The following is a 22,793-nucleotide window of genomic DNA, read 5'->3' on the forward strand; positions in this document are numbered from 1 at the left end:
GGCTTGGCAACGTCATCAACAGCTAGTATAACAGAGGGTTTTAGCATGAGTTCCTCTCATGCATGTGTACCTTATAATCATGCTCTTCCCTAGACATTAGCACTCCCCCACCCTTTGGTCTTTTTACCACAGGTGAGTTGGAACCTGCTTTTCCCCAGTATTGGGGTATCTTTCATAGATTCACATGCTTGAATCATTCCCCGTCGTCGAAGTGGGAGTCCCACAGTACATAGAAAGCAATAAATAGATAAATCCCTTTTTTTTTTCATTGTAGTTAACGGCAAAAATACTTTCACTTTCCTAGCTATCAGCCTCATTAGGAAAGGCCCAAAGTTCAGCCAGTCAGGCGATACCACCCCTTTAGAAACCTCAGCACAGAGGCTCAGTCTCTCAGACGTTCTACTGCACGTCGTGTGTAAGAGAGTCTCCCTCAGCTCTGCTCAGTTTACTTTCTCTTCAGGAGATATTATTCAGCTTTTACTCTTAGCTTCGCTGTAGTTCTTTCTCCATCATGTCTACAGCTAGAAAAGGTTTGTTTAGACCTTGTGGTACCTGCGGAAAATTAAGGCTTCATTGTGAAGACCCTCACAAGGACTGTATCTACTGTCTCCATCCTGAACATAAGGTCAAGGATTGCAAGATCTGCAGGACATTTCCTAATAAGACTCTCAGAGACAGAGAAGCCAGGCTCCTGTTTTGGCTTGAAAAGCGAAAATCCAGAGAAACTTTCTCTGAGGAGGAGGACAGCGATACATCAGTGGCCTCAAGAAAGAGGAAAAGGTCTGTGAAGAGCTTCTCCCCCAAGAGCTGTAAGTCAGCTAAGAAGCTGCATGTGTTTAAGGACAGACCTGAGGAACACCCATCAACTTCCAGGCAACATAGTCGTAATGTTTGTTCTGAGCCATCTACTCCAGCTACCACATCAAAGAAGTTCAAAAGGTCTTCAAGTTCCCTGCCACCGTCGACATCCAAGATTTCCACACCGTCGACGGCGCCGTCGACGACCGCATCGTCGACGGAAGGTCTTCCTTCATCGACGACAGCAGTGACGGCTACATTTACAGCTCCGTCGTCGCCAATGATTATTACTTCATCTCCATTGTCAGCTTCACCCATAACGTCGGTGAGCTTAAAATACGGTCCCTCACCTGCTCCCACCTTAAAGATTACAAAGAGACCGTCGACGGAGAAAAAGGTGAGGTCTCTATCATCGACGCACTCATCAACGGATAAGCTCCAAAGCTCTTCGTCGAAGATCCCACTGACGGACGTATTGACCACGGCGCGACAATCTACTTTGCCATCGAAGACATCGTCGATGACACCAGCTCTGTTGACGACTACTCCGTCGACAACTCCCCCGTCGACGGCAGCTCCGTCGACACTTGCACTGTCTGCGGCAGCTCCGTCGACGCTCGCACCACCGATGACAACACTGCTAACGACGGCTCCTCGACGCCTACACCGTCGACGAGAACACCATCGACGAACGTTCCGTCGACGACTACTCCTTCGACGGCTCAATTTCCTGAGTCTTTATCCAAACAATATGGAGCATCTCCTTACTTACCTCAAAGGATTCTGCTGATAAAGAGTAAATCTACTCACCTGTTACCTTCTCATACATCGCCGGGTAAAGTCACGCCAGTACCCCCGCAGCATCTGTTTGCTGATGAGGAGGAGGAGGATGACCTATATTCAGATGACGTTTTTTTTACCGGTGGCACGTAGCCCTTCAGAACTAAGCATTAAATGTCAGGAGGAAGATGAAGAGGAGAGTGACCAGCTCTATTTAGGTCAACAGCCGCAGTGTCACGTACAACCTCAGGAGCAACAGGAGCAGACGATCCAGGTGCCTGTCTCTTTGATAGCCAATCTTCAGCAGATGATGCAGGACTATTACACTAGATTCCCTCCACCTGGCTCCACTACTCCGGTACATCCACACAGGCCGATATCTACTCCTGTTCGGCCATTGGATTCTACGGAACCTATCCCAGTTCCTTCATCTGGGCAGGATATTGATCCACCTTCGTCAGAGGACGAGCAGGAGAAAGGTGAAATTCAAGACACTGACTCGCTCATTCAGGAATGGGATGAATATCAGATCCAGACGCCATTCCCTTCTACGCCACCACTGGTAGACTCTCCACCACAGAACATTGGTGGTTTTCACAGTGTGATGGAAAGAGCAGCAAAAAGATTTCAACTGCCAATAACATCAAAGCAGTCAGACTGTTTCCTATATGACTTCAAAGAGGACACTAGAAAGTCAGTAAGAGCAATACCTATTGTTGACTTCATTTGGGAAGAGGGCCTTAAGGTCATGCAGACCCCGTCTTCTATACCAGCGGTACTACCAAGACTCGAAAAGAAATACAAAGCACCAGACAACTCTCCAGCATGTTTGATTAGTCACCCTTTTTTTTTTTTTTTTAAATATTTTTATTGATTTTATGTTTCAGATATGCAATACAAACTGTTCATTTATCAGTGACAGGATCACCTATAGCATTATCCAATATTAAAACCATTTAACAATCGCAAACCCCACCCTATAAACACGACACGGAACACTACTAATCCTACAGTATCATTTCTTGCTGCAATTGCCATGGGTTTATCATTTGTTGGCTATCTACTGGGGTGTTCACTCGTGACCAGTGTGGATCCTTTTCTGCTGGTTATAAATTCCCTAGCTGCCTGACGAAGGCCCCATTCAGATTAGTAAGCGCGGATGACTGCCCGGGCTGCACTACGCCCTGTACATTATTGGTGATCTTGCGTTGGAGAGCTGGTAAGTTATGAATACAGGAGGAAGAGGGGGGTGGGGTGTGTGCACTGTTATGCCTGGCCGCCCTGCGGGTTATGCCCCTGTGGTGGGAGATGCAGAGAGATTTATATCGCGCTTGTTACAGGTATGTATTCCCTGGCTCATGGGGGCATCTCGTCGTTTTTGGCCTCCAGTTTGGTTACCAGAGTTTCCCGGGTGGTGCACCCTGTATGCTGTCGCCCCTCTCGCGCCAGTTTTTTAGTACCTGGTATTCAGTGCGAGCCCAGCGTAGTATTAGAGTGTACCAAGATTTACGATCAGGAGCTTTGGGGGCTTTCCAGTGTATTGCTATCAATCTTTTGTACATTAAATAGGCTAGATCTACGAACTTGTGCAGGCATCTTTGTTTTTTTGGTCTCTCTCTCAATCCCAGTAGACAAGACCCGGGGTCTGCTATCAACACAAGCCCTGTTAACTCGGAGATCTCCCGTACCACCTCCGACTAGGCAGTTTGTACGTTAGGACAGTCCCATACCATGTGGTAGAAGTGTACTGACGGTGCTTTGCATCTAGGGCATACTGGCTCAGAGTCGGGGAACATTCGCTTTATCCTGGCTGGGGATAAATATGTTTGATGCGTGAAATTGAATTGAGTGTATGTAAATCTGGGATTCCTTGACACTCCGTGGGCGTGGAACAAGGCTTTTGGCCAGTCCACCTGTGGGATTGCGTTTAGTGTATAAGTTTGAGTAGTATTTTCTAAACGTCTCGTTTATTTGTACTTGTGTGGTAGCCATATCATGTGCGCCCACTTGTATGGCCCCTATTGGAGATTGCTGTCTATCCTCACGGAGCAGCCATGCTAGCATTCTGCTTGATCTATCCCCTTCCGTTTGCAACCTAATTAGGTGATAGTTGTAGTCGTGACAACGGAGTTTGCTGTCAGCGTTGTTATATTTTAAGCGCCTTTCTTTTAGGACATTGTGGGGGATTTCCCCTAGTGCTACCGCTATTTCTGCTGCCCTGAGCTCCTTCTCTAGTTTGCCAATCTCTGCCTGTAAAGAGCGTCTCACTCCCCACGTGGAGGATATACATACTCCACGTACTACTACTTTATGGGCGTCCCACTCTGTCGCTCGTGTTGTTGCGGACATGGCATTTATATCCCAGTACTGGCTTATAGATTCTTTCAATATTTCGGCGAATGCCTGGTCCTTTAGTGCCTCCGTCTGGAACCGCCAGGTGGGAACCGCCTGGCGTGACCTTCCCCAATTCAGTGTTACTCTCAGTGGCGCATGATCCGACAGTGTCTTTGCTAAATATTCCGATTCGCTGACCAGTGGCCCTATATCGCGAGTGCCCCATATTATATCTATTCTGGTGTGGGTGTTATGTGGTGCTGAGTAGAATGAATATTCTCTTTGTTTTGGGTGACCTAGTCGCCATATGTCGTGAAGTCTCATAACGCTTGCCCAATCCTGCAGGGGACCTGTGGGTTTCCTGTTAGCTAGTGAGCTCGGGTAGGCACTAGATCTATCCAATATTGCAGATGGTGTGCTGGTGAAGTCACCGCCCCAGAGGGCCAAGGCCATGGGGTGGGACAGTAATGTTGGAGTGAGGGTGGTGAGAAATCCCGTAGTACCACTGTTTGGAGCGTATATACCGACCACTGCTATTTGTCTGCCGTCTAGTCTGCCCTCCACTACCACATATCTCCCTCCTTGGTCTATCTTATGTGTCATTAAGAGGAATGGGACTCCCGCCGCTATCCAGACCAATACCCCCCTCGCGAAGGCCGAGTACGTTGTGCCTATCAGCAGACCTCCCCATTTCATGCGCAGGTCGCGTAAGTCCCCTTCTAGCATGTGTGTCTCTTGTAGGATGGCAATATGCACTCCTTGTCGTTTGAGTCGAGCGTGTACTCTGGTCCGCTTACTCAGCGCCCCCAAGCCCCTAACATTCCATGTTACTATAATATACTGGTTTTTGGTATTTTTACCGGAAGGCGTCATATGGAATTTTGAGGATAAGTCTCTGTGTTTAGGGTCTGAGCTTTGGTGTTGGCCAACCTGGTCACTAACCTTCTGTAGCTGCTATTTGTTAAATATAGCGAGTGCAGCTGCTCATTTTGTGTTTTGAGTGATTCCGGTACATGCATTTCTGCTAAACTACTAACCCCAATTCCCCTTAATAAATCCCTGTTACTACTTACAACTGGTGTGAAACTACTGAACTTGAAAACACGTGAACTAACCCATATCCGGTTGGATTTGCATATTGGGGTTCTCATATCGTCCAGATGTGGCTCTTCTAAGGGGCTCACATCTTTCCGCAGACTTAGTCTGCTAATACCATTGGGCGCCCCTCGGGACGTAAGACTATTCCCTCCAGCACCGCTCCGCCACTCGCGACCCGCCCCGAGCGCCCCCTATAGATTGGCTTAATATTTATGTCAAAGATACACATTGCTGGAGGCGTATTCACCCCAGATCTCGATGGCACCACAAAGTCGCTGGAGGTTTTCGGGTTTCGAGCATCATCACCGGCGGACCATCGGGGCAGATGTATGCAGCTTAAAGTTCGTCTGCGGACCTGGGGGTGACCTTTGGCCCACCCAGCTCTCCAATTATTGTAGATGTGGAACTGGCGGTGTCAGAGTCCGAGCCCAGCTCTGGGGGTTTCCTAGCAATGTCACAGTTGCTTTGCATGTGTGAAGGCGTCTCTTTCAGCACTTTTGCTCTTTCTTCTGCTGCCTGCCAGTCATTGGGCTGGCCCCTGGTTCGTCTCTTGGATCGCTTCCTTGAAGCAGAGGTTTGCCATTCCTCATCCCCTTCCGCATCTTCCCGGGGGTAAGCTAGGCCCTTGGCATGCAGCCATGTCCAAGCATCCTCGGGGTTTGTGAATATGTGGGTGCGGTCCTCCGCTACCCTTAGTTTCTCGGGGAAGAGCAAGGCATATTTTATATTATGTTCTCGTAGGCGCTGTTTAATTTTAACTTAGGAGTTGCGTTGAGCCATTGGGATTAAATCGGATATTTCAACCTCAGCCGTTTTCACTCTTTCAGCTAGACTTCGGTGGTCCACGCGTAGGAGGTTCAAGAGAGTGTTTTCCAGTGACTGTAGGGACGGGTTAGATTGTTGGTCGGTGGGTGTTGGTCCATGGGTGCTACGGTCCAGGTTCTTGGCTGACTTGGCTCTTCCGGCCATTTTGGCTGTCCTAGGGTCACCTAGCCTGCAGTGGTTTCACACAATTTGGCGCATTTGATTCAGCAAATTAGTCTTTTGCTGTATGTCCTCAATATGGTGTGCATGTTTGGCATTGGGAGTGTGAGATTGGCTAGCAGTGCCAAGGGAGAGCGTATTCCTGTTTTTGTGTGACTGGTGCCTGTGGCCGTGTGTTCACTGATAGATGCAGCGGCCGCCAAGCCCCACGACGGTCCAACGTTAGGTCCCCATGAGGCTATCCACGGTGCCCCCAGAGGGTGGTGTGGAGCGTAACCGCTGGAGTAAAGTGCTCTCACCCTCAGAGGTGGCAGCGGAGCCCGGTGCCAGAGGTGTCCCCGGAGAAAAGAGGGAGCGTAGCTGATGGCCGAGGCGGGTGGCGCAGCCCGGAGGGACCGAGAAGGGGAGCGAATGTCCGGAGCTGCGGGCAGGCTCCGCGTTGGCACGGGGCACTTAGTAACTTGCTACACATGTGCCGTCCGTGGGGCCCAGGCGCGATCACAGCGCTCACGGCACGTGCCAGCCGCCGGCGCTGTGCGAGCTGTTCAGGCTAGGCCTATAGGGGCCTGCGGCGCCTTCTGGGCTTGAGCCCTTTTTTAGGCTCAAGAGCTGCTTGCCTCCATTTTGAGGGGTGCAGGTGTGTTGTGCTAATAATGAGGCAGTGGGGGGGGGGGCTAGGAGTCCAGAAGTGTCCCATCCACGTAGATCGAGTTTCTACCTACAGATTTCCCCCCTTACCGCGATATGCTGGCTTTTGCATGTGTTCCTCTGCTCCCTCTTAGGCCACTGGCTGCAGTAAACTTTAATCCTGGGCAAGAGTGCCCTTTCTTCTCAGCAGGATGCGTCTTTGCAGCTCTGCCGCGGCGCTCCACAAAATGGCGCCTCAGCTCCCTGGCCCAGTCCTGGATCCACGCACCAGCCTCGCCGCGAGGGTGCAGGGCGCCGCCCCCGGGTCACGGCCCGCTCCGGCCCCACTCCGGTCGGCAGCTCAAGACCAGCGGGCGCGCTCGTGGTGCACCAGCACCCACGGCTGCGAGTAAAGGAAGCGGGCGCCGGCTATGCCGAGCGAAGGCGCGTCCGGAACTGCCGAAGCAGCTCCTCGCGCCGGTCGCCACGTCCGTCGCAAGTACCCCCCGGTCAGGCCTCGGCCCGCTCGAGCCGTGTCCGGTCCGTAGCGAGTGCCCCAGTCCGCCCCGGGCAAGCCACCGCCTCAAATGTGGCTGTGGGGTTCCAAGGGGCGCCCTTCAGGATATCTAAGTCGAGCCCGGGACGGAGCGCTCAAATCAAGCGACCGTCCCGGCTGCCATTTTGGCTCCTCCCCCTTGGTTAGTCACCCTAAGCCGGATTCTGTCATATCACAGGCAGCTCAGCGAAGGTCCAGAAATCCATCTTCATCTTTGACTGCCCCCCCCCGGATAAGGAGGGACGACGGTTAGATTCGATTGGCAAAAACTTTTCAACTATGGCGGCCACCTTGGTCAGAGCAGCGAATTCCCTGGCAATCCTGGGAAAATACGACCGCCAGATGTGGTCCGACATGTCGCAGTTTATAGAGCTACTGCCTGAAGATAGTAGAGGGGAAGCACGCAAAATATTACAGAAGGGTGAGAAGATCTCGGCTGAGATTATAGACTGTGCCATAGATGTCTCGTCTACAGGTTTCCGCCAGTTAGCCTGAGCGGCCGTACTCAGACGTCAGGGGTGGCTGAAAGCTACATCGTTTCAACCAGAGGTGCAGTTAAAGATCTTGGACATGCCCTATGATGATGAGTTCTTGTTCGGTAAGCATGTAGATGATGCTTTGCAATCTATTAAAACAGACACCGAAACAGCCAGATCCCTAGGTACATTGCAATATAGAAGACAGCCCTTTCGAGGAGCGAGAGGAAGGGGGCTCTATTCTTATAGAGGTGGCTCACACCAGTACCACCAATACTCATCCTACCAGGGCCAATTTCGTTCCACCATTGGCCAGCAGCAGCCACATACTTATCGACAACCGTCATCCACACACTTCCGGCAAGCTGCAAGAGGAAAATCGGCTTATAAAGCCAAAGAAACAGCAAGAAAACACTGACCTTCATCAGTTGCCTGCACCCAACCCCTATACCAACACTCTGATAGGGGGCAGAATTTCCAATTTCCTCCACCAGTGGTCCCAGATTACATCAGACAAATGGGTACTCGATATTGTCAGCAGAGGACATACACTAGAACTCAATCAGCCTCCCCCTCACGTACCACCGAGGGGTCCCCCACCTGCCCATCTCAAGGAACTCCTAGCACAGATTGCCATCTTGATAGAGAAGGTAGCAATAGAGATCGTAACAAGAAATCAGAGGGAAACAGGCTTCTACTCTCGCTTCTTCCTCATACGGAAAAAGACAGGAGACTGGAGACCTATTTTAGACCTTCGTTCTCTCAACAAATTCCTCAAGAAGCAATCATTTTGCATGATCTCCCTTCAAGATGTCCTACGCCTACTCAACCAGGGAGATTTCATGACGTCCTTGGATCTCCAGGATGCGTATTTCCACATTCCCATTCACCCCAGTCATCGGAAATTCTTACTGTTCAGGGTTGCAGGCACTTATTACCAGTTCAGAGTGTTGCCTTTTGGCCTCAGATCGGCCCCAAGAGTTTTCACCAAGGTCTTGGCACCAGTTGCAGCCTACCTCAGGCAACGAGGGATTCAGGTGTTCCCGTACTTAGATGACTGGCTAATAAAAGCACAAACAACGTTAAAAGCTGCCAGGGACACAAGAACATGTTTATCTCTCTTCAGGACATTAGGCTTAACAGTCAATTACCCCAAGTCTCATCTAGATCCTTCGCAGAACATCACCTTTTTAGGAGCTGTCTTGGACACAGTCCAAGCGAGAGCCTTTGCTTCGCACGACAGAATGAAGAGACTTCAAGATCTAGCAACCCGTCTCAGCAGAAGAAGGTTCGCTTCTGTTCGGACCTACAAGTCTTTTCTGGGGTGCTTTCTTCATGCATTCCGTTGATAGCAAACTGTCGTCTACACATTAGAACACTTCAGCAGCAATTGGACACTCAATGGAAGCAAATAGAAGGATCTTTCGACGATATAGTTCGAATAACTCCATCAGCGAGGCAAGCACTCAAATGGTGGAAGGACACCCCCCTCATCTCGGAGGGTCTCTCCTTCCTGAAAGACAAACCAGTGCACATTATAACAACAGATGCATCCTTAGAGGGATGGAGCGCACACTTAAAAGAACTATCAGTGAGAGGGAGATGGTCCACACAGGAATCGACTCTCCACATAAACGTATTAGAATTAAGAGCAGTTTCCTTGGCACTCAAAGTCTTCCTCGCCAACATCAAGGGTTCCTCGGTGTTGATAAAAACCGACAACACCACAGTCATGCATTACCGCAACAAGCAGGGGGGTACAAGATCACAGGCGCTGTCTCTGCAGGCACAGGAACTGTGGCATTGGGTGCTTCGGCATCAGATATCGATCAGAGCGGAACATCTTCCGGGAGCTTCCAACACTTGGGCAGATGCCTTAAGCAGGACCCGAACCAGCTGTCACGAATGGGAACTCAATCAGACAATTCTCGACCGCCTCTTTCGTCGTTGGGGCAGACCCAGTCTGGATCTGTTTGCGACCAGAGGGAACAGAAAATGCCAACACTTTGCAAGCTGGCTACCGCAGAGAGGATCAAAGGGGAATGCTTTTTTGATCAAATGGTCAGGGATTTATGCCTACACTTTTCCCCCGCTCCTGCTCATCCCGAGACTTCTACAGAAGATGAAGAGGGAACCATGCCGGCTTCTATTGATTGCTCCCAAATGGCCGCGCCAGTTTTGGTTCACGGAGCTTCTATTACTCTCGGAACAGCCTCAATTACGGCTGAGACCAGCACCAGACTTGCAAACGATGAATCAGTGGCAGGTCAGTCATCCCAACCCGACTTCTCTTCGATTATCAGCCTGGCTCCTGAATTCTATGAGTTTGAGGGCCTAGATATCCCTTCAGACTGCAGGGAAGTGCTTGCCTGTGCAAGGGCCCAGTCTACAAATAAGACGTATAAGCTCAAGTGCAGGAGGTTCTGCATATGGTGTTCAACTTCTAACGTTCATCCTCTGAAGTCCTCTCCAGAACAGATCCTTCCATACCTGTTGCATTTAGCGAAGTCAGGTCTTTCCCAGTCGTCTATCAAGGTCCACCTCGCTGCTATATCCCGTTTCCGACGGACATCAGAGTTACCATCTTTATGGTCATCCAGGATAATAAAGCAATTTCTAAAAGGCTTGTTCAGGATGTTTCCGCCGATTCACCGTCCTCCACCTTCCTGGCATTTAAATATTGTGCTCTCCCAATTGATGAAGCATCCATTTTAGCCTATTCACAACGCAGACCTGAAATATATCTCTTTGAAAATAGCTCTCCTTCTGGCCCTCACTTCCGCGAAGAGGGTTAGCAACATCCAGGCATTCACAGTCTCACCACCTTTTCTGCAATTTAAATCAGATATGGTCATTCTAAGAACTAATCCAAAATGTATCCCCTATGTTCCTTCGACCTTTCATTTATATGAGCCGGTGGTTTTGAGAACATTTTTTCCAAATCCTCGAGCTCCAGCAGAGTGAGCATTACATTCCCTAGACATTAAACGATGTCTGAAATTCTACATACAAAGGACTAGCAGCTTTCGTAAATCTGAACAACTGTTTATTAGCTATGGAAAGATCAATAGCGGCAAGGCGGTTTCCAAACAAACCATAGCACGCTGGATCTCTTCTGCCATACAACTCTGCCACCAGTTAGCAGGAAAACCGCTATCATCCAATGTCAAGGCGCATTCCACTAGCGCGGTATCCACTTCGGCAGCTCTCTTCGCAGGAGTTCCTCTGAACCAGATCCGCAGAGCGGCAACGTGGACGTGTGCCCACACCTTTACCCAACACTACTGCCTGGATCCTACTGACGGGATGGATGCCGCGGTAGGACAAGCAGTGTTACGTAATTTATTTGCATAAGGTGAGCCAATAATCTTCTTTACCCTCCATCCTCAAATGTATTTCCAGACTGATATTTATCATATATATGGTTACAGTTGATGTATGTATATATATTTTTTTAAATATTGATAAACATATTTAACTACCTATATAAGTCCATATAAGAAGAAATGTGAACAAACATGTTTTCTGGTATTTGCAGAACTTAAGCATCTCTTCTACTGCTGACTATTCTGATTCAAGCATGTGAATCTATGAAAGATACCCCAATACTGGAGAAGAAAATAAGTTACTTACCTGTAACTGTGGTTCATAGATTCACATGCGACCCACCCTCCTCCCCATGGGGGCTCACCTCTTTTATTTTCTTAAAATCACTAGTGCGGAGAAATCTGAGAGACTGAGCCTCTGTGCTGAGGATTCTAAAGGGGTGGTCTCGCCTGATTAGCTGAACTTTGGGTCTTTCCTAATGAGGCTGATAGCTAGGAAAGTGAATGTATTTTTGCCATTAACTACAATGGGGAGATAAAAAAAAAACAAAAGGAGTTTTATCTATTTATTGCTTTCTATGTACCGTGGGACTCCCACTTCGATGACGGGGAATGATTCAAGCGTGTGAATCTATGAAAGATACCAATACTGGAGAACCACAGTTACAGATAAGTAACTTATTTTCTTCTTGTGCTTGTTTATCATCTTTGCGGGTACTAGCTCCAATACCTTTGTGAGATTTTGATTACTGTTGCTGTTTTTCCTACACTGCTCCTCTTCCTTAAGCTGTAGTAATTCATGCTTTATTACTATGAATTTAAACTGTGCACATATTGTCAATTGTTTATAGCATCAAGCCAGCTAATCCCTCCCTTTTTTTTGTGTTGTAATTTTGTATTCGAAAATAGCAACCATACATGAGTACAGAACACATTACACCCGTTTATTTCGCAGATAAAGAGAAAAGGAGAGAACAGTAAAGGGGAAATCAGCCCAATTGATCCCCAGCTGAGAGAAGAGAGAGAGACAGAGAGAGATTTAAGAAAAGAAGGGAGGGGAAAGAGGAGCAGCAAGAAGGGAGAAGCAATCCATGAGGGCTATGAGTTACATATGTGTTTACATTTGTTCTGGCTTTCAAAGCAGGCTGAAGCAGCCGTCCCCTTGCTGATAACTGGAGGGGATTAGGGGAGGGGGGGTGGTAGGGAAAGGAAGGCACATCGTCGACTCCTTTGTTGCCAGGCCTCGCAATGATCTCTGTGAATGTAGGATGGAGGGGATATGGATGGAGACCGGAAGGTAGGGAGTGGGCAGGTTAAGAAGTGTAGCTACTAGAACACCAGAATAGTACAGCAAAGCACGAGGATAGACGGAGAGAATCTATGCTAAAAAATAAAAATGATGGAGGTCAGTTGGAGGGGAAGCGGGTGTGGAGGGAGGGGGAGGAGATGGTGTAGTGATTCACCCAGCGCTGAATGACGACTGGAAGGGGGAGGTGGAGGTAGAGTGAGGGATACGTGTGAGAACATTTACGGTGTAGTAGCGTAAACAGTCTTAGTATTGAGGGACACAATCAGGCTTGCATGCAGAGCAGTGGTGCACCAATTCTACAGAAGACATTGGATCTCATCATTCAGAACAAGAGTCAGGAGGTGAATGATGGACTCAGCCACACGGTGCAAAATCAGAGGACCTACCAGCTTGTGAGATATTGAAGTATCCTACCTAGAGACCCTCCACTTAGAGTGTGGAGGTTGCCTCCACTTTCCCCTAAGCTAGTGGTGCTGTGCGTGCGAAGCTGAGCCCTGAAGCATCAATCTGCCACACTGTAAAATTAAAATGGCTTGTAGCTTGGTGGAAAGTGGGACAACCTCCACCACCCTACCCCAACTGTGGGACAAGCATCTGTTGCAGTGCCAACCATCATTCTTATTTGCCTATCCATTGCTCCCCTCTCCTCTGCAGTTCCCACCTCGCTGCTAATAACTGCCTAGAAGGCTTGACCCTTGACGACTGGTACTACTTGGTGGATTGTCATGCTGTATGGAGATCTTTATGATATTAACTGAATAGTAAATATTCCCTAAACAATAGGATTTGTTGATCTTTTACAGGCAAGTAGAGTATATTTTATCCTTAAAAAAAGCTATCAGTTGTTAAGACACCTGTTGATTAGTTTACCTATTTTCATCCATCCAGTTTGGTAAATCAAAGTGTTCCAAAAGATCTTTACAATTTCCCTTACTCTGTGTGTTTTAAAGGCCACGTCGACGATCTCTTATTTCTGAGTATGATCTGACAAATCTTAAAGATAGCAGCATACTTATTGGATGTGACAGTCTCGTCAAGATCTCTCGTCTGAATCCTGGACTTCTGCTTGGATTATGGAGGGTAGTGAATATTGTGCACTTATTTCATTTTATAATTCTTGATTTGATTTAACAAAAACATTACTTAAGTGTGTATTGTATTTCATTCTCCCAACCATTTCCCTTTTCTCCAAGCTAGTACCACACTTTCACTAAATAGTATGAACTAGAACTAGTTTTGCAGTGCTTTACTGTTTACTATGTATGTTTAATTTAGTTGATAAAACATTTATTTTTTGGAAAATGAAGACCAAGGTTTAGAAAAGGACTTTGAAGCAGCGTAATGAGCCCCATTATAAAGTAAAACCATAAATATTGTACTATTGTGGCATGTTACAATTATGAATCTGTTAATTTTGAATATCTTCACCTTTCATGTGCCCCCTTGCTGTGGGTCAACATAACAGTCCTTATGTCAGGTTCAGTTCTTTAATTCTTTAAACTTTATCTGTGCTAATATGGTCAAAACCCTTTCCACTCCTTTCCTGCTCAGTATCTCACCACGACCCCAAACACTCACTGCCCCCTCATTAAGCCAACATCCTGTTTTTTCTCCTCGCTATCTTGTTGTCCAGTCCCTATGTTTAGATAAATGGGCCCTAATATAACCTAAACATTTTCAACATAGGATTCTCCTTGATATTTATTAAAGGTATATTATCAAAAAGAATGTGCAACATCCCAGGTTAACAATAGGTTTGCAATTTTTGGATCTTTTATTGATTCACATGTCTTGAATATTCCCTGTAGTCGGGTTGTAAATTCTTAATGCATCTCTACCATAGTAGATTTAAACAATATTGAAACAACGTTTAGGATTGTAGTCCATCCACTTCATTTGGATGCTCTTCTGCTCCACCAGAGTGGTTGGATTTCAAGGTCTTTATCAAAAGTTAATGTTAAATATTTTAATTGAATTGAAAAATGTTTGCTTCAAATGGATACTCACTCTTAGCGATTTATTAAATGAACTTGTGTTCACTAGTTGATCGACTTAATGTTGAATTTGGCAGTTCCTTCTACCCATGCTTCTTCAGACGTACAATCTAGAGTCCTCAGTGAGTATCTCACCAATTTATTTCAACGCTTTCTTGATTATTTAAAACAATTCCATTGATTTATTTAATTCACAATTGTCTGGCCTTAGGCCTTGTTCTAGTCATCACCGACTGATGTCAATGATAGAGCAGCATCACAATTTTTTGTGGTGATTGGGTCTTCAGCACAACATATCATGCAATCTCTGCCTATTGCAGAATCTTAAGGCCATCAGGGAAAGAGGGATAAAATTTATGGTGGCATCTTTGAATGTTCGGATGAGGTCCCCATCTACATGAGTGACCAGAATTCTTGCTAAATCAAGAACTGGATGTCAAACCTGATCTCGATCCAGCACTCCATATTTATGCTTAAAAAGCATTAAAAGGACAGTGACATCCTCCTTCATAACATGGAAAGAAATCAAAGCAGAAGCCTAACCCCTTGTCCATGCATACACTGGTACTAGAACGTAGTCCCATTCCGAAGACGAAATCTGACAATCAAGGTAGCAGATGCTTCAGTAATGTCTCTAAAGAGCCAGTGACATTCACTCTGGTGAAATCCCAGGTGATATAATTGATTTCAGTCATGGTTTCTACTCCTTTGATTTGATCAAGACAAGCTCCTACAGTGGTTTTAAGTCTCCTGGTTGCCTGTAGAGGGCTCAGCACTTCCACTGCTTTGGCTGAAGCTGGGTTGTTTCAAATTAGATGAATGTGCTTCTAGCACAAACTGTTGTTAAGACCTGTGGCCATTTCAACACTGTTTACTACTAGTACAAGTTACATAGGATTTCCAGCATGATATTGGGGAATGATTCATGCATGTGCTTATGAAAGATCCAGTGCTGAAGAATGAAAAAAATACCCAGATTAACATTTGTGACCCCTCTGATTCAAGGGAACAATCTCCACAGCACCTTTGTACAGAATCGCCTTCATGATTACGTTTTGTATGAGGAGGAGGGAAACATGTTGGATAATCTACACTGACTGGTGTTTCATGATGGAGACAAGTCAAAACTGTTTTGTAGTACTTAGGACAGAAGGTTGAAGTAGTCGGACTATTTACCCCTGGCAACATCTCTACACTGCCTGTACGACATCCACTAATGCTACAATGATGTTTACATTTGTTTGTCGCCAAAGGGAAGGCCATAGCTTCTGAACTTCCTATACTGTCAATCGAATCATTTGGTGAAGCAAAGCAGTAGCTTTAATCTGTAAACAAATGTACAGGGAATAAGCAGTCTTTTCAATAAACCTTAATGATTGGTCAAAATACATGGCTAGAAGCTGGGCCTGGGCATCCACAGAGGAAGGATAAATTACTTACCTGTAATCCTAGTTCTATTCCAGGTCAATCCTGATCAAAGTCATAAGCACTGAATATTTCAGCCCACGTGTGGGGACCCGTAGCACATATTATATATGTAATATACATATATACGTATAGCATACATCTATGCAGCCTATATTAAAGGTTAAAAATGCCCAATTTACATTGAGATTTCCTTTAATTAAACCTCTTACCAGACCAGCATTTCTGAAAATCAGAAAGAGAGCGCATAAAGTGCAAAAACACAGCCTTTATTGAAGAGAAAACTGCAAGGAAAAACAAAGTCATTGTTAGCCATTAAGCTGCATTAGATATAATAAGGACATGGGGACGCGCATTGGAGGAGCCGGGAGGAGGTGCCTGTCAGCAGGGCAAGGAGCCCTTTAAAACTTTCGTTGCGCTCCCGCCGTCGCGGGACGCGCATTGGAGGAGCCGGGAGGAGGTGCCTGTCAGCAGGGCAAGGAGCCCTTTAAAACTTTCGTTGCGCTCCCGCCGTCGCGGGACGCGCATTGGAGGAGCCGGGAGGAGGTGCCTGTCAGCAGGGCAAGGAGCCCTTTAAAACTTTCGTTGCGCTCCCGCCGTCGCGGGACGCGCATTGGAGGAGCCGGGAGGAGGTGCCTGTCAGCAGGGCAAGGAGCCCTTTAAAACTTTCGTTGCGCTCCCGCCGTCGCGGGACGCGCATTGGAGGAGCCGGGAGGAGGTGCCTGTCAGCAGGGCAAGGAGCCCTTTAAAACTTTCGTTGCGCTCCCGCCGTCGCGGGACGCGCATTGGTCGAGCCGGGAGGAGGTGCCTGTCAGCAGGGCAAGGAGCCCTTTAAAACTTTCGTTGCGCTCCCGCCGTCGCGGGACGCGCGCGGGCGGCGCCCGGGCGAAGCCCGGGCCAAGGGCGGGCCCGTCCTTAGCCCGTCAGAGACCGGAGGAGGCCGGGCTGGGCCCCCTCTCTTTCACCTGCAGTAAGAGATCAGCTTGTTATGTCTGAGTGTATAGACTATAGCATTATTCTACATCTCTGAATTGAGAAGCCTATTCTTTACTAAGCCCTCCCTCGATTAGTCCCTCCTCCAACTTGTCCCACTGTAACTGTAATTTGGACGCAATTTGGAGGGTTCCACTAATCAAATATATAGAAGTGCGCCATTCGAGGGGAGGAGCAGCCAGGGCAGGAGTCCTTAAACTTTGTTTTCCGCCCGTCCTGAGACCGGAGGCAGGGCCAGTTACTCCAGTGACAGGACACTGAACTCATAAGAAAGGGAGCTGCCTTCCCTCTCTTTTTCTTTTTTTTTTTCTTTTACCATTGTACTTGTGTATATTTTATCTCACGGGCATCTACCCAATATGGGGAAAAGAAAGGCTATAGACCTACCAGCACAATCCAAGGGAACTAAAATCGCAAAAAAACGCCCAAGTAGACCCCCAAATCTAGGTACACCCAATGGGTCTAACCCACTGGATGAAATAGACCTTCTAGTTAAAGAAGTTGAGTCTATGTTAGGTACACAAACAACTATAGGGGCAAATAACTCCAAGAGAGGCCCCCCTAAGGATAGGAAAATCCCAGAGTTATTTAAAAAGAAGGGGTTAAGGGATTCTATAGATAACATAAAAGGGGTTGATGGAGATGGGGGCCCGCATAACTGTAGGGGCCCCTTCCCAAAACCCACTCATAACATACTGAGTCCCCCGGTATCCCAGTGGGGTCTCCAGCATGTACCACATACACCAACTCTCCTACCACTGACTCCGGTGATCAAGGTGGTCCCTAGTTTATTCTGTACAAATCGCCTTGAACCTCTATTAACAATAGAGGATCCGCCCGTGCCCACGAGTATGTCCAAGTGCAAGCCAGCAGTTGGAACACCCAATCCTAGTGTTTTCTCTTTGTTCCCCCAGTTTGAGTCTGAAGGCAAAGAACCAGCAGCTAGTAGAGACAACCTGGCTACAGTCCTTCAGAGAGTCGATGAAGTTAAGGGATTGGTTCTAGTACTAATAGATCTTATGAAGAGCAATCGTGCTTGTGGAGGGATTTGTAAAGTCTGTGGGGAGGCCAGGGGGGAAGAAGCTTTCCCATTGTCTGCCCCAATAAAGGGGACGGAGTTAAGGGACAATTCCTGTCTCCCCATTAGAGGGGGGTCAGTTCTCCAAGAGAGGGAAGATTACCATTGTGATCCTAATATCGACATTACAAGGCCTAGAAGGAGGTCTACAAACGTACCTAGACACAGAGACCATCAAGGTAATTGGTCAAGTAATTTAACTAGTGATAGAGCTAGAGGAAGGACCAGCAGATTCGACCCACCGGAAACTGTCCAAGATTCCAGTTTTACACAAACCCCTAGCAAGTCACACAAGATCCCCTATAATAACATCACTCTCTCTTGCTATAATATCAAGAGTGTAGTTAATAAAGACCAGGACCTGCTTACAAGTCAGGGAACTAATAAAATCTATTTGACCAATGTACCAAAACTACCGCCAGGGTTAGCTGAGAACCAAGCTTCCCTGATCAACAAAGTCATACACTGGATACGCTCCCGACGAAGTTGTCTCTCTGTTATTCGCTCTGACATAATATCGGCCAAGAGATGCAGCATCACAGGGACCAATTTTGACACAATAACTATTTATCTTGAAGACAAGCATATGGTGTCACAACTAATGGACTTTGATTGTCGTACCCACTTGGATAACGCAACAACCAGGGGGGGAATAAGATTCATGTTACACCCACATAATTCTGGACCAGCCATGGGACCGGCAAGTTTCGATGGTTTAAATAATTCCCGTGGAGGTGCTGCACGGAAGGAAGCTAATCCCAGGCCGCTGCCTAACCCTGTATGACTGTCTACTGATCTAGTAACTAATGTGATAGCCCGCCCCAAGGCCCCACATTTGACGGGGGATGATAAAACACCATCATCAAACATTTGTAGTAATGACCCGAGCGCGGTAGAGGCTGGATGCTCAAGCGTGGTGATAAATCAAGACAAATGTACATTAGAACTCATGTCATGGAACATTGCCGGCCTGGCAAAGAAATTAGATGATGATGAATGGGCCTCTTTTATTAAAAAAATAGACATATGTTTGTTTCAGGAAACCTGGGCGGAGGATGCTACTAATATTGATGGATTTCTCTCATTTAGTGCATCTGCTATACCTTCAGAGAAGGGGAGGGGTCGGGCAAAAGGTGGGCTCCTATTACTTGTTAAAAAGAACTTGCAGTGCGACCATAAGCTTTTTGAAATTGATTCTGTAGATCTAAAAGCCATGTGTATTACGTTCAACAGAAGATTATCAATTGTTATTGTTAATGTTTATATACGATCGGTCCCAAATGGCTCCGAGTCCCGTACCCTGGCTATTCTGTCTGAATTTGTAGGAAGCCTCGACCCCTCAACTATCCTAATCATAGCTGGAGATTTTAATTGTACCTTCGAGCCTTCTATTCTCATAAGTGGTCTAACAGATGAAGAAGATGAGCAGTGGGGGATCCCACAATTATATATTACCCGGCCTTGTAAAAAATCTCGGGTGGCCATGCAATTAGCCACATTATGTTTAAACCATGGCCTTAGGGCCTGTAATGGTAGAACTCCATCTGATATGAATAGTGCACCTACTTTTAAAAGGGGCATGTCGATAAGCACTATTGATTATTTCCTGGTTGATGTTAGGCTGTGGCCCCATTTGGTAGACATGAAAGTAGAAGTGAGATGTGATAGTGACCATTTCCCCTTGCTCCTTACCCTTTCTGGAGAAATGTTCAGGAGAACACTCAACAACTATGCTACAATAATTCCGCCACCTTGCTGGAACAACAAATTTACCAAGATTACTTGGCCAAAAGTGATGTCCAACCCCCACCACATCAGAGCAATATATCAGATTTTCTTAAATAGTTTGGCTGAGTATGAAGATCAGGCTGTAGGGAATATTCCGATTCTCAAAATACATGACAGCATGACTACCCAGCTACGGGGGTTCTTTTATAAAACAAAGCGGTCTAAGCCACATGAAGGGACAGGGGCACGCAAGGAATGGTTTGATGAGAGGTGTTCAAAGGACAAGTCCGGGTTAAGAGTAGCAGTAATGTCTGGCTCCCAGGGGGAAATTAAACAAGCCAGGTCTCTATACAAAGTAACCTTGTCTAACGCTAAAAAGCGGTGGGAGGATTCCCTGTGGCAGGAACTATTAGATGCTTCCAGAGAGAAGAATAACAAGCGTTTCTGGGAACTTCTGTCCAAAAGAGAAAATGGAGGCAGGAGCTGTCCCAGCAACCATATTCAACCAGAAAGCTGGGTAGAGCATTTTACTACTCTTTATGCCCTACCAGAAGGCCCAATGGACACTAATGTGGTCCACTCTCCAACTAAATTGTTGGAATCAAACTTCAGCATGGCCCTCCAAGTGGTGGCTCAGTGTGTCCCCGAGGGTTGCCTTATCTTTAAAATAGAAGAGACCCTTGAGGCTATAATTAGCCTAAAACCTGGCAAAGCACCTGGACCAGACAAGCTCCCTGGAGATCTTTATAGATCGGAACCATCCATCTGGTCCTGGTATATTAATGCCATCTCAAATAGCATAGCTGCAGGGGGGCAAATTCCAGATACATGGAAGGGGGCAGAGATCATACCCATTTATAAAAAAGGAAATGCTAATCTTCCAGCTAACTACAGGCCAATTAGCCTCATAGACAACCTACAAAAAATATTTGCTAAACAAATTCTGCAGAGGCTAATCAATTGGGTCGAGAAGCACCAAATCCTCTCTCATTTACAGGCAGGGTTTCGTGCAAAAACTAGCACGATAGACCAGGTCTTTCGATTAGCCATATTGCATTGGAAATACGTTCTTGTGGCCAAGCAATGCCTGTATGTGGTATTTATAGACCTGCGATCGGCTTTTGACCTGGTCCCAAGAGCCAAGCTGTGGGAAGTGCTGGGTAGATTGGGAGTCCCAGAGGATCTTTTACTCCTGTTAAAACGACTACATGAGAACACCTATGCCCAAGTGAGGTGGGGTGAACAAGGCGAACTGACAGAGCGGATCCCAATTAGACGAGGAGTTCGCCAAGGTTGTGTGCTAGCCCCCCTACTGTTTACCGTATTTATTAATGAAGTAGTAAAGGCTGTGTCCATAGGCCAGAATGATGCCCCTTCCCTGAATACACAAAAAATTCCCATCTTGCTTTTCGCCGATGACTCACTTCTCATCTCTAAGACACCAATGGGGTTGCAAACCCTTGTTGACCGGTTTAGCCAATTTTGTAGTGATCATGGGTTGGAGGTTAATATTAACAAAACTAAACTGATGGTGTTATCTAAGGGACCTAGGAAAAAATGTTCCATCCATATTGAGGGAGTACTGTTGAAGGAAGTAAGCTCTATAGATTACCTGGGAGTTAGGTTAACTAACAAACTGTTATGGGAAGAGCAGATTACAAAAAGTGCAGGGCTCCTACAACACAGAGCCTCATCTATATTGCGTTTTTATCAAAGCACCTCTACAAAAGTAGTTTCCCCAGCAATAAAAATTTATACAGCTAAGGCTCAAAGTGCAGCCCTGTACGGAGCGGAGGTATGGGGTTACGCTAACTGTAACAAGATCAGTGTGGGGGAAAACAATTTTGCAAGGGCCTTAATTGCATGTCCACGTACCACACCCTTGCTCCCATTATTTCTAGATCTGGGGTTAAGCCGAGTAGCAGATCTAGCTACTCTAAGACCTCTCCTCTATTGGATTAGGTTGTGGATAACCCCCGAACTAGATATATACAAGACCGCACTACTCGATCTATTGAAATGCCAAAACGCTAATACTCTTCCCTGGATTCGCCATGTGGCCCATTGGCTCCGGCTATTAGGTCTGGGCGATTACTGGGAAAATCCCCATAAATTAGAGAGACGGCACAAAAACGTTTTAAAGTTAACCTATTGGTCTTATGTTAAGGATAACTACATAACTCACAAATCCCATGGTCGCTTAACTAATTCCTTCATTGATATTAAATGGTCCCCAAAGTTTGAATCCTATTTGGATGTGATACCGGATTCGCAGGGCAAGAGCTTATATGCAAGGTTTCGCTTTGGCTCTTTGCCCTTGTTGTCACTGATTCATAGGTGGGGGCCGACTAATCTTCCCGATATATGCCCTGCCTGTGGCAGTACTTTCGAAACCATTGAGCATTTCATGTTCTTCTGCCCAGCCTATGCGATTCCACGTTTAAAATGGATTCGCAATATTTGCAGGGACATGGGATTCAAGAACTGCTCTTTGGCTCTACGGGTTCTAAAAAGCCATAATTCAACCGATGTAATTCTCTCAGTAAGCAAGTATCTAGCAACAGCTTGGCGCATACGATGCCATCTCCAAAAAGTAATTCAAAGTCCCATCCCTTTATAGATAAGTTTTAGAGCCACATGTGCAATTCAAGTTATTGTCCTAATGTTTTTACACCAAGTTAAAGATGTGTACTTATTTATTCCTTAAGAATTATTTATTATCTTGTTTTATGTGCTTTTATGGTCATGGATCGAACAAAGTTGATGATGATGATGATGATGATGAATTATTGACCATGTGGTTTAGACAGGGCTTTGGAACAGATTTTTCTTAGATAATACGTGGGTAATCATTTTGTGGTTCTGCTACTGTATCACTAGTGTTAGCCGCAAAGAGCTATTTTTATGCACTTGTCTGGCATTAGTGCCATTTTAACATGAATCTGATAACCATTTTAAGTTACTATATAAGCTTTTATTACATTGTGCTTGTGTTTTTAATGACTTGACAGTGCCTAAATTTGCCTATACGATTGTGCCGGTTGCAGGCGCCCTTACTAAAGTATGCCACCTAAACTACCAAGAAACTGTACTATTATGTAACATCAACTCAGCACTCTAAAGCTTAAATCATGGGCCTGATAGCTTGCACTTATCTTGGTGATGGTACCACCTGGGAAACTTGAATCTGAAACCACCTCATATTGTTTTAAGAGCCTTAAATATTTGTATTATTTTTAACACTATGAAGCAGATGTTTAGAAACCTTGGCATCTAAATGTTAAGTT

General features: G+C 46.3%; 1 protein-coding gene across 3 annotated transcripts in view; it reads left to right on the forward strand.

Annotated features, from left to right (window-relative positions):
* FBXO15 (F-box protein 15) overlaps positions 1-22,793 on the forward strand; it is a 330,998-nt gene that overhangs the window by 150,138 nt on the left and 158,067 nt on the right. For all 3 annotated transcript variants that reach the window (XM_069219882.1, XM_069219881.1, XM_069219883.1), the window contains one exon: positions 13,239-13,368. In XM_069219882.1, coding sequence (XP_069075983.1) covers positions 13,239-13,368 — 130 coding nt within the window. The remainder of the gene's footprint in view (positions 1-13,238; positions 13,369-22,793) is intronic.

This window comes from Pleurodeles waltl, chromosome 2_2, assembly GCF_031143425.1.
Source record: "Pleurodeles waltl isolate 20211129_DDA chromosome 2_2, aPleWal1.hap1.20221129, whole genome shotgun sequence".
NCBI lineage: Eukaryota > Metazoa > Chordata > Amphibia > Caudata > Salamandridae > Pleurodeles > Pleurodeles waltl.